Below are 13570 nucleotides of genomic sequence, written 5' to 3' on the forward strand. Positions count from 1 at the left end.
AATTCATTAACATTATTTTAACAATGAAAATGTATGTTTAATATGTTTAAATAGAAAATATCAAATTTACATCAAATTTGAACTCACTGAGAATTCAGTATTTTCCTCAGAATCATAAGCACTGGTTATAATATAAAGTTTTAATTTTATCATAGTCATAATTCAGAGCTCATAGTTTTCATTCAATCCATTCTGCAGCCCCTAACACAATTGAGGCTGAGTGATTATCTGTCAATTACTTCTGAGTGCCAAAGATGAGTAACATACATGGGATGACATCCTTTCATTTGCTACTAGTCTTCTATTCAATAGACCTTTACAATTTTTATTGCATGTATCTACGCTAAATGGTCCAACAACTGAATCTCATGGGAATCACTTCATATTGGTAAACTATAATTAAAACATGCATATTTTTAATTCCTCCTTGCATTCCAATCCTTACCCTAATTTGGTATTAAATTCATTTGAAACTGATCATTTCAAAAAATCTAATCTCTTGGGAATTCTTTTGTAGATTTAACAAATAAACTTCCAAAGATTAGTTGGGGAATCTGTCCATCTAATGTAGTTTCTGGGGCAAGCTGGAAAACAAACAAAAAAAAAAAATACACTCCTACAAACATAAATATCACAATTTCTTTTTCTGATTTTCTTATGTGGAATGTAATGACACTATGTAATGACAGCAAGGATTGCTATCAAGGTTCAGGAAATGCTTGACAAATTTACAATGATTTAGAGTATCTCATTTAAACCATGCATGCCAGGGAATGCCAGTGAAGAATTCTAAATCTGTTTTGGATAAGAAGAAAGAAAAAGTCTTACACAGGAGCCAATGAACCCAAGGGCAAACTCAGTATGAGCTGCCCAACCTACTAGTCGGCGAGATATGTGTAGATGCTGCCCTTGTGATCCCAACATAGGAGCAGAAATAGACCAGTTCCATCTAGGGAAATTCACTTTTTTTCCTTTTATGTAGAAATAGAGATTAATAATCCAACAGATAAGTTTATCTTTACTGACAGCAATAAGACAATAAACATATCCAATCTAATAACCTACCATCTTAAAAGACCTCAAGAGTTCTACTGACATCATTAGACTCAGCACAGACTCAGGAAAAATATGGCCTGAAGATTTAACATTTAGCCAATATATTGCTTATAAATATGTAACTTTTATCTCAAAAGAAAGTATTCATATGACAGTTTCTACTATTCTGTTGCTAAAGGACCATTTTTAAAATGCAGATATCTTTTGTGTTATTAGTGAAATATATTCAACAAAATTAAAATTATATAAGTGATCACAAGCTTGGAAACATGCACTGTAAATTACTGGGAAAATAAAAATTAAGAGCTCCTATCCTATACTACTGTTTATCTTGAAAAGTAAAAAATGTATATATTCCATTAATATCTACACATTTAATATAGCCATGTGGGGGATGGAAGTGATAAAGTATAGGCAAACTGACATCTAAAATTATAGTATAGGAATATAAAAAAGAAGTTTTCTGAACCTTTTGTTTAAAAACTGCTTGTCTTTAACTCTGAAAAGAGGGAGGGGCTAAAGGGAAAAGAAGCGAGAAAAAAGAGGAGAGCAAAGGACAGACCAAGAGAGACAAAGCAAGACTATTTTGTTTCAAACAAAAGAGCTAAGTATGAAATTAGATGCTACGTTTTCTAATACACATGAGTCTATGTCAAGGGCAAACCACTTTAACTGGAAAGCAAAGTAAACAGAGACCTCTATTGAAAATTCTGAAAGACATAACTGTCATGATAAAGAGATCCCAGAACGGTCGGTTATATACGACACTTCACTGAAAAAAAAAATCTCTCCTCTTAAAAAATAGAACTACTCAGAAAATAGGCACTTAAGCATCAGAGAATGTACAGTAGAGAGAAGGAAGACATAACTGCGCCAACCAATAAGGTAGCAACCGGCCACGTGGCCATTAAGCACTTGAAATAGGGCCAGTTTGAGTTGAGATGTTCTGTATACATAAAGACACATGAGATATTGGACAATTCATACAAAAAGAATGTAAACCTATTTCTACATTTTAAAATTTTGATTCTATGTTGAAATAATATTTTGAAATGGCTTTTACCTGTTTATCTGTTAATGTGGTTTCTAGAACATTTAAAATTAAATATATGGCTCATATTATTTTTCTATTGGATAGTGCTTATATAGAAGCTGGAAAAGGCTCCCATGTAATCCATTTGGGGAGAGAAAGAGATGATATGTTAGTAGTCCTAATAGCGACAGCATTTAAAAACATGTAAAGTCCTGTTGAGAATATTAAATCGAGTCCAACTTGAATTCCCCATCATTACCTGTGGGGGAAAAATGCATTACACATATGTGTAGAAGTTGAACTAATGACATATATCTACTCTGGAAAAATGCTCAACTTGAGTCTTTAATTCCATACCAACCAGATCCCACCTTTTTCCTATTCCCCGTGATCAATCTAAAGTCAAGGAGATAATGCAATCAGCAAAGGCTCCAAACTTTATTAAATAACATAGAACATGACAAAAGTAAGCATTTCTCTAAAATGTGAACACTGGAAAAGGTGTCAAGAAATAAGACAGGACCCATGATATATGATGATTAACATACTAGAAATGGTCCTTCAGATAATTAGAAGTGCAAGGAAGTTTGAGTATAACTTGAATTTCTAATGCCAACATATAAGTTGTTTCCTTAGTTTGAAATACAAGTATCTTTGTGATTAGGAATTCAATCAACATTTTAGCCCAATTTTCTATCAAAATCAATATTCTATCCTCCAATCTAAATATGCCATTTAATTACTTCACGCCTTTTTGCTTATGCCACTTGCTCTGTTGTAAGTTCCTGCTGCTCAGGCTCCATTCTTACAAAGGGCACTAGGTGTGGTCTGACATGAGTGAAATAGATGGGTTCATAGGAATTTGATGTAAGGCCACCTTAGAATTTGTTTTAAAAGTCATAAAACTCCAATGAACCAACTGAAATTGGGGTCATTTTCATAAGTACTGCTCTGTTTTTCACCTCCTGGACAATTGATTTATTTTCCAGGACAGCTGTTTTTTTTCTAACCAACTTTGTGTAAGTATAAACTACCACACTACAGAAATATTTATTAGAATGTAAGAGTTTTTTCTTTTGCTGAATTTTCCCTCTTTTTCTAAAAGTAGCTCTACCCACTTAGCAATCCTATTTTCAAAATATCCTGTTAAACTATTTTATATTTAACTAACAAATAATAATTCTATGTATTTATGGGGTATGTGATGTTTTGATCTGTGTATGCATTGTAAAATATTCGCTCATGTTAATTAACATATTAATCACCTCACCAACTTATATTTTTGTGATGAGGATATTAAAATCTATTCTTTTACTAATTTTGAAATACAGATTTTTATTAACTGTGCCCACCACGCAATACAAGCGATCGCTAGAATTTATTCCTCCAGTGTAAGTGAAACTTTCTAGCCTTTGATCAACATTTTCCCTTTCCCAACCTTCCTCTCCCCCGCAGTCTCTGGTAACTACCTCTTATTATGTTTCTATAATTTGACTTTTTTTTTTATTCCTCATGTAAGTGAGATCATATAGTATTTGTCTTTCTTTGCCTGGCTCATTTCAGCTAGCGCAATGTCCTCCAGTTCCATCTACATGGTGGCAAATCACAGAAATTCCTTCTTTTTAAAGACTGTATAGTATTCCATTGTGTATATATGCCATATATAGACATTGGAATATATATATATATAAAACTATATATGTATATCACTATATATAATCTATATATCAGTATATATGTATATCACTATACATCTATCTATATGTGTGTGTGTGTATATATATATATCACATTTTCTTTATCCTTTCACCCTGTGATAGACATTTAGGTTGTTTCCACATCTTGGCTGTTATGAATAATGCTGAAACGGATATGGCATGGACAACAAAAGAAAAAAGACAAATTAGATTGCATCAAACTAAAAAGCTTCTGCACAGAAAACAAAACTATTAACAGAGTGAAGAGGCAGCTCACAGATCAAGAGAAAATATTTGCAAATCAAATATCTAGTAAGGAGTTAATATCCAAAATATATAGAAAACTCACAGAACTCAACAGCAAGAAAACAAATAACCTGATTAAAAAACGGGCAAGGGATATGAACAGACATTTCTTGAAATAAGAGGCACCAATGGCCAACAGATATGTGATAAAATGCTCAACATCTATAAACATCAGAAAAATGTAAAAATCACAACGATGTGTTACCTTACATATGTTAAAATTAGAACAGCCACTTTCAAAATAATGAAAGATAAATGTTGGAGAGACTGTGGAGAAAAGAATACTTGTACACTGTTGGTGGGAATGTAAATTAGTACAGCCATTTTGGAAAACAGTATGAGGTTCCTGTCACATAATTTGTGTGCGTGTGTGTGTGTGTGTGTGTGTGTGTGTGTGTGTGTGTATATATATGTGTGTGTGTGTGTATGCATATGTATACACACACACACTATGTATATATACATATATACATATATATATGTATAGCTTTAACTTGGCATTTAGCAAGTTTTCCCATGATTCTTGAGGTCAGTGAACAATTCTTCTATCTCACAATGAGCACATAGCTTGCTTAAATAAATATGTCTGCTATTCTTGCTCTTGATGGTATTGATAAAAATAACACAATTTTAAAAGGAACATTTACAGTTTATCTGTTTTCTGGAGTGAAGGGGCAATGTAACAGAGTATGTGTCTACTGGAACAAAAGATTCCTTTGCCTAGATGTATTAAAAATAAAATTTAAAAATAAAAAAATTTAAATTTTAATAAAGTAAATGAGGTCAATTTCCTGACCTGCAGCTAGAAAAGTTAGTTCACATCAATCTTTGTTTTAATTCCCAGTCTCAGCGTCCTAACAGGGAGGGGTAGAGACAAACCACAGAGCTTGAAATTATGGCCATGGAGAGCATCCTTGCTGCCTACCCTAAAATTTTCTTCTACTGTCTCTGTAAGAGGTAAAAGTTATTTTCTTTCAATTCTGGCAAGAATATCTTCCCCACTACATCTCCCCAGATCGTCACATCTTCAAGGGTTGAACTGGTTTTCCTTAATCTTATCACAACTGTGATAGATTCATGGACTCTCCTCTGTGTGGCTATTCTTTCCACAAGTCTTCCTGCTTCTCCTCAGACTTATAGGTTCAATGGACTTAAGGTTCAATGGACTCTCCTCTGTGTGGCTATTCTTTCCACAAGTCTTCCTGCTTCTCCTCAGACTTATATTCCATTTCTCCCTTACATACCAGCTAGAGGGTTTTTCAAAAATACAAATAAGGTTACTTAATTTCCTCAATTGAAATTCTTTTGGAAATGTCAACTGCTCTTAAAATCCAAACCTCTTATAGAAGTTTATGGGGGCCTTGAGCCATTCTACCCTCATCTTGTCCTAATCTTTCCTTGATTTTTTACGTTCCAGCCCTTCTGGCCTCCCTTATGTCTTTTGGACATACCAAGCCCTCATTTTTCACCTTTGGTTATTTGTGTTTCTTTTCATTTCTCCTAATGTCCTTTCTCCAACTTATCACACAGCTGGCACCTGCACATTCTCCAGGTTTGGCTCTAACATCATCTCCCCAGAATCACGGTTTCAGACCCCAAAGTAATTATATTCTGTAATAATATTCAGATATTCAATTTTATTATCTTTCTTTCAATAAGCTCCATGAAGACATATTGCTCTTGATTTTCTCCACCAAGTATATTACCTAGTGCCCAGCACTTTTATGGCATATACCAGGTGTTCAAAAATATTTCTTGAATTTATTAGTGAATAAGTGAGCAAGACACTGTTCTGAAAGAAATCTAATGGTGTAGAACAGAAGAGAATCATTTTGAAACTTTAGAACAGACAAAACACTGGCTATGTCATAACTAATATTGCCATTTTCTCCATTTTTGCAAAACTAAACCAAACCAACAAAATCCCTAATAATCATGGTGACATGATTTCCACATTGCTAATGAAAGAAACTCAAATTATATCCCAAACATTTTTCCTTATTTACATTTAGAAATAAGTGTTCATTTTTATCTTTGTTGAAACAATTATCTACAACAGACTAGATGCTGTGTTTCTATATTCATCTAGCATATAACACGGGTTTACTGGTCTTCAGTTTCTAGAAAAGTATTTTATCAATTGTCATGGGAAACAATTCCACCCCCTCATCCTCCCAGACCTAGGCAACCACTAATCTTATTTCTGCCTCTACAGATTTGCCTATTGTGGTCATTTTATATCAAGAGAATCATATAACATATGGTCTTTTGTGACTGGCTTCTTTCGCTTAGCATAATGTCTTCAAGGGTAATCCATACTGTAGCGTGTATCAGTACTTCATCCCTTTTTATTACTCAGTAACATTGCCTTGTATGGATGTGCCCGTTTTCTTCATATACTCATCAGTGGATGGGCATTTGGGTTTATTCTATGTTTTGGCTATTATGCATAATGTTGTTATGAACATTCATGTTTATGATCTAGTTCTTATAGCATCCCATTATCCATCCTTTCAGTTATTCAAACCCCATTAGCTTACCTGTGACATAGGTGTAATAAAAAACAAATACTCAATGTGTTTCTCTCTGAGGGTTAGGTAAAATGATGTACAAATTAGTTATGTATAGACTAAAAAGTACTTTGAAAATAGAATTTTATCTTTTTATATTATTTTCTCGTATCACTTATGTCAGATAACGACTACAATTCCTTATACCATTTCTCACCACTGAAAGTATATTTTAAAAGCCAGGTTTTTGTGTGAAAAAGCTAGTTTAAAAAAGTAAAGAGGAAATAAATGTCATTATGGGTGCCTAGGCACTTCCGTTGGCTCTTATTTCCTGCATACTTAGTATGTCCGAAGTACTGTGGAGTAACACAAGAAATGAGATTTGCTCCCTGGTGCCAATTTGGGGACAATGCTTACACATGTGCAGTTATTTGAAATAATTACAAATTAACAAAATAAACTGCTATGTAATTTCATATGCTACATTTTTCATTCACTATATATATTCCATATTTAATTAAAGGGTTATTTATTAATCTAGACAAGCATTCCAAAAGGGTGAATAATAACATTCAAGATGTGCTGGTAGAGTGGAAATGGGGACAACTTATTTAAATATAAATGCAGTGAAAAAGTTAGGAAGACTTATAAACAATCATCATGTGTAGGTATGCAATTTAAAAGAGAAGACAGATGATAGTGATAGATGGACAGATAGCTGTATGAACAGAGATGATATACTGTTACATATTTATTCTGTGACATCATAGACAAATCTCAATTACCAAACCTTGCTATTCTGAACATCTTTAAAGTAAACTATAAAAAGTTGAACTTTAATGTGATTAAGAGGAATATATAAAGTAATTTCCAGTGGAAAGACACTTTTGCCCAACAATTACTGCATAGCCACTAAGTGTATTTAACTTTAAGGGGGGGGTTATGTATTGTATGACAAGTGAAAATACATTATTGTTAAATAGGTCAATATTTGAAAATCTAGGACATTTAAAATATTTTCCCAAATTGATTTTACAGAGGCACAGCAACGAGTATACTGAAATCCACTAGAGGGAGCTGGTATTATTTATAAAGTTTTACTACCTGTACAGGAAAATAAACCTCTTAGCAAAAACGACTTTGAAGTACAAAAAAAAAAAAAAAATGTATCCTTTGCTTTATTTAGTTCATTTCATTTTCATAAAAATGAAAAGCTGGGAAATGAGAAAAGCTTTGTGCACCACCACATTAATTCTGGAAATGATATTATACGGTGAATTCTTTAAATATTTACAAAGAAAAGCAATAGGATAATGTATTCTCCAACTAATTAAAGTTGTAGTAGAAAACAAACACATGTTCCTGTGCTTCTCATAACAAATTTGGGGCAGAGATTTTTTTTCAGAAAAATACTTTTATCTTAATGCCTTCAAACCCAATTTTACTCAATAATTTTTTGTGTGTGCACATGAACACATATATGCATGTATATAGTGAATCAAAAACCCATATACTATTTCATAAAGGTGGTCATGAATCTGTCTCTGAAAAGAATGTCTTAAAATTAAGATGATGAGTAGGGATATTTTGGAGCAAATACTATGTATTAACATCATCTTATTAAAGCAATTCAGTGAGAGACAAAAGAAACATCTTGAAAAATTTGCTAGTCACATGGTATGAATTTGCATAATTGCTCCACTTTTATCTTTTATCATCAAAGGAAAAAATAGGATTTATGTAATTATAGTGATCCAGTAGTAAAATGTAGCCCAAAGAATAATTTGTCCTTTGCTTAGTTTCAGTTGCCACATGTATGCTAAAGCTATAATACTCTTCAGATAAACTGACAGAAGTATTAGAAGATGCCTAGCAAATATCCTTGTATGTACAGCGAGCTAGACTTAATGAAAGTGTATTCATATGACCTCAACTGCTCTTTTATTTTCTTCTATATTCAAAACATCTGATTTTGAAATCTACAATCCACCAAGGAGAAGCTATGCCCACATAAAACATCTTTTATTTGTTTCTCAAAGTCAGATATTATTGTGAGGACAAAAAAAAAAAAAAAAAATCTAAAGACAGCTTATCTGCTACACCAGTATTTCATTCCTTGTTAATATAGGTTGTAGGGAGAACGGTTCCATTGACAGAAATCATTGTTTCATGTTAGTACTTTCCGGATTTCCCCACAAATAACCAATTTGGAAAATGTCAAGTTAGCCATTTTAGGCTTTTTACTTACTTGTCTGTAGCTCTTTCTCTCTGACCTGCATATCAGAAAAGACTTGGCTAAAATGATTTGTAAAGGCCACAAAGTCTGCATCCAGGAACATGGGTCCTTGTCCTTTCTCTTTCAGGGTTATGCTTTGAATTTTTAATCGTTCAATTTGAGGTTGAAGAGCTGATAGCCTGTTGACTTCATCCTGTGCCATAGAATATGGAAAGTAACACTTTTACTTTGCATACATTACATTTTGTAAAAGAAGGTATTAAAAAGCAGTAAGGCAAGTTTAGCTTAATACCCTTGACAAATATCTGATAAAAAAATATCCATGACAGTGTAGACAAGCCTCTATCACAGACCATCCATTTAAGGATACATTGGCTCTTTGTTCAGTACGTATCATCCTATATAATGATATTTAAATTTCAAGATGACATAATGTAGAGCATTAATGGGTATGAATGTGTGCAGTGGAAAAGTACTATGCATGATCTTCAATCCTTTCCATAAATCAAACATAGGTGTTTGGCTGCTCCCCTTTTATATCAAAATGATGTGCCTTTGCTTCAAATTCTAAGCTCACTCAACAATATTTTCTCTTTCATTTGTGCAAAATATGAATTTTATATATATACCTATATATATGTATACATCTATACTAAATTATAAATATATTTTGATATAATTATATAGATTACATACAAACATATATATAATCTATATAATACTTATATGTATGTATGTATACACACACATAAAAATATATCTATAATCTTCTATCTTTTGTATGGTCTCATTACTTCTCCTGACCAAACAGGCAACCGCCACTTTTTTTTTTTTTTTTTTGAGACAGAGTCTTGCTCTCCTTGCCCAGGCTGGAGAGCAATGGCATGATCTTGGCCCATTGCAACCTCCACCTTCCAGGTTCAAGTGATTCTCCTGCCTCAGCCTCTGAGTAGCTGGGATTACAGGCATCCGCTACCATGTTCAGCTCTTTTTTGTATTTTTAGTAGAGACACGGTTTCACTATGTTGGCCAGGCTGGTCTCAAACTCCTGACCTCATGATCCGCCCACCTTGGCCTCCCCAAGTGCTGGGATGACAGGTATGAGCCACCGTGCCTGGGCAATTGCCACTATTTAAATTACTGTGACTCTCCACATTTCTTCTTGTTGTCCTGGCATAATTATTAGTAGCACCCTCTTTTGCTCTCCATAGTACCCTGGATTGTATGATAAAATCACATGAACACTGCTATGCTGTCAGCTCATGTGGCTACGGGTCACCTGAAATGCGGTTGGTCCAAATTTAGATGCATTGAAATTACAAAATACGTTTAATTCTGAAGAAAGCTGAGAACATAATCTCAAAGTTTTAAAATAGTGATTAAACTTTGAAATAATATGTTTGATAAATCAGTTTAACTAAAATGTACTATTGAAATTCATTTACTGCTTCTTTATCCTTTCCTAATGTAGTTTCTAGACCATTTTAAGTTACATATGCGGCTTGAATTCGTGGCTAGCACTGTATTTCTTTTGGTCATGCTATTCTCTACATAAATGTTTTCATGCTCTTGTTTCCAGTGAAGTTGGATTTTTTTTATTTAATACACATATAATTTGAACTGAGAAAGTTTTCACTGCCCTTTTTAAAAGGTTTATCATGGCTGCTTACTTATAATTCATATATATGCAGTCTTTAGAAAAAAATATTTGAAAATTAGTTACTATTTAATATGTAAAAACAGGATAATTGAAATTTAAAAATTGGAACATGAGCGTATTAGAAGAGAAAATGGAAAGAATTATAGCAATTCTGAAATGAATTTAAATCTGAGCTTCCTGAAAATCAAAGTGAAAAGGCAAAAAAAAAAAAAGTATTTATGGAAGCATTCATATTCTTTTGGAGAGAGAGTAACTTTTGTCTTAGGAGTGGCTGAGAAATTTATCACATAAATTCTGTCATGGTTGCAAGACTAACTAATGCACAATGCCACTTATTCTCATGTTAAAAAATATAAATACAGCTTTCAGAGGAATGTGTTTATGTGGTTATAACAGTATGAGTTGATTCAGGTAAAATAATCTCTGACGATTCAATCTTTTTGATGGGTGAAGATTAAAGATGTTTAGCAAAATGGGGAGGTGGCCTGTATTTCTCATTCAAATATAAATCCTCTCAAACAAGTGCTAGAAAGTTGGTATATATCCATGGATAAGAAATAAGACAAGAGGTAAAGGGTAATATTCTGTATTTACAGTACAGAAATATATACACATACTTTGTATACTAGATTTACAAATGGCAGCATTGGCATCTACTATGAACCTGATTTATAATTGGTCCAGATAGAGGGCTGCCATTCTTCCTGTTCAGGTGGCTATAGAAAGAGCCAACATTATGGCCAAGTGTGCTCTGAAAAACAAAAGGGACTTTGAAACTAATAAAACATTTGGGCAAACGTTCAGTTGAGACCTTAACATTCTGAGAATAAATCATAGAAGACATAATTTTCAACTGAAGTATTCAGCATTTGAAAAGATGTTAACAATCAGCCATTATCTCCATAAAAGGATTTGGTATAGTTGGTCCTCCAGAGTATGGTATCTACTTTAAATCTGTTTATCCTTTAAAATTATATGCTTATCTCATGGAAGCTTTTGTATTTTTCTCAGGAAAGGGTTCATGAATTTCTTCCAATTCTGATAAGGCTCTCTAACCTCCAGAATATTAAGAACCAGTTCTGCCAAGCATTAGAATATGAGCTAAATATGCACTCTAATGTTATAAAACTCCAAATAAAAGAAAATGCTGTGAAACATGTTATAATTTATTTGCCTATCACTAATCACAGCAGAACAGTATATATATTTGTCCTTGTATGAATAATATTAAGCTTATCTTGCTAAATATTTTACCTAAAGTGATTCTTCAAATTAACAGGCACCAATGGGTCTGAGAGAAAGAGTAAGGGGTGATAAAGAGGTGACAACAGAATTTGGAATTTTGTGGCTGGATGCAGTAAAAGAAATATTTTCCCTTAGGATGACTTCCTCATCCTCCAGACGATATTTACTATATAAAACCTCTGGTGATCTCCATTTGCTCCTCAAATTAAGACCAAGATACTAGCAGGTCCCAGAAGTCAATGGTTTGTCTCCTATATGCCTGCCTTTTCCTCTTCAACTCTCCTCTCATTCCTCTGCCCCCCTATGTTCAGCATTTGCAATGGTCTTCATTCAGGTGCTTGGCCTTTATTGCTCCCTCTCGCCATGTTCCTTCCGCCTGGAGTCTTTCGCTTCACCGTTCTCTTACCTAATTCCAACTCATCACAAAAGTCTCAACTCAAATGCTCCTCTCTCAAGGAAGATGCCCTTGGTGGCCCTATCAGGTTCGTTTTTCCGTGTTAGTCATTCTCCCAAAGCTTTGCATCTTTGTTTAAACAACTGATCCTAGCCAGAAATTTAAAAATATTGATTCCATTGCTTCATATCTCTCTCCTCTGCTTTCCATAAATACACTAAAAGCAGGGTCCTTGCAATGCTCACTATAATATTCCCAAAACTTAGTGCTATGGGGTGAATGGTGTCTTCCAAAATTCACATGTTGAATGAAGTCCTAACCATCGGTGAGACTGCATTTGGTGATAGGACTTTTAAGAGGTAATAATGTTTATATGAGGTCATCAGGGTTGGGGGGTGGTGCCTAATCCCTTAGGGATTGGTGACTTTATAAAAGGAGGCAGAGAGAAAGAAAGAAAGAAAAATAGCCCTCTTTCTCTCTCTCTCCATGTATACACACAGAGGAAAGCCATGTGAAGACAGAGTGAGAAGCTGGTCATCTGCAATCCAGGAAGACAGCCTTTACCAGAAGATGAAGCTGAACCCTGCCAAACCTTGGTCCTAGACTTTCTTGCTTCTAGAACTCAGAAAATAAACCTGTGTTGTTTAAGCCACCCAGTCTGTGGTATTTGTTGTGGTAGCATGAGCTGATTAATACACTCAGTAGCATTCTTAGAAACATTAGAGACACTTTATATATATATATATATATATATAAAATGCATAAATGTACTGTGTAGGTACTGTTACTAACTACGATATCTGAATCTCAAGAATCAGGTAAGGTAACATCAGACTTTTGTTGCAAGAAATAATGTATTTGTATTATTCCTGTGATTCATAGGGAAAATGGCATGGGCTCTATTCTTAAATTACAAAATGTATCTAAGTGTAGAAATTCCTTAGATGTGTGTATTTGCCTAATAAGTCAAGTGCCTTATCCAAGGTATTCTTTATCCAAAAGTATACTTTCTGAGTTTATTTCCTCAGCAAACTAATGTAAGAACAGAAAACCTAGTAATGTTACAGGTCCAATATTTGAAGAACCATCAAATCCTTCAATTGTTTTTCTCTTCAATATAACTTTGCATTTCTCATCACTTTTTGGGTCCAATACCTTTTCTAAATCAACCTTGTCACTTTTCCCTGTCTATTCTACCTTTATTTAAACCATTCTTTTTACATTATGCAAATGAATCTCCATTCCTTGTCTTCTGCATTAAATGTAATCCTCTCCATCTATCACTAAAGGTTCATCCTGGAAATGTTTTAGTCCATCCTCTAATCAGTTTCTCATTCCCCGTGAAAAGTACATAGCTCATAGTAACAATGACAACAGTTTAGGCTATTTTCATTATTATACAGCTCTTGTTTTCTCACACTTGAAGGCATAAT

The 13570-nt window shown here is 33.7% G+C and overlaps 1 protein-coding gene across 14 annotated transcripts in view; it reads right to left on the reverse strand.

Moving 5' to 3' along the window:
- The window catches only part of DMD (dystrophin), a 2269491-nt gene that overhangs the window by 1407182 nt on the left and 848739 nt on the right, over window positions 1-13570 (reverse strand). For all 14 annotated transcript variants that reach the window (XM_050777140.1, XM_050777144.1, XM_050777148.1 and 11 more), the window contains one exon: window positions 8851-9031. In XM_050777140.1, the coding sequence (XP_050633097.1) occupies window positions 8851-9031 (181 nt within the window). The remainder of the gene's footprint in view (window positions 1-8850; window positions 9032-13570) is intronic.

This window comes from Macaca thibetana, chromosome X (assembly GCF_024542745.1).
Source record: "Macaca thibetana thibetana isolate TM-01 chromosome X, ASM2454274v1, whole genome shotgun sequence".
In the NCBI taxonomy this organism is placed as follows: domain Eukaryota; kingdom Metazoa; phylum Chordata; class Mammalia; order Primates; family Cercopithecidae; genus Macaca; species Macaca thibetana.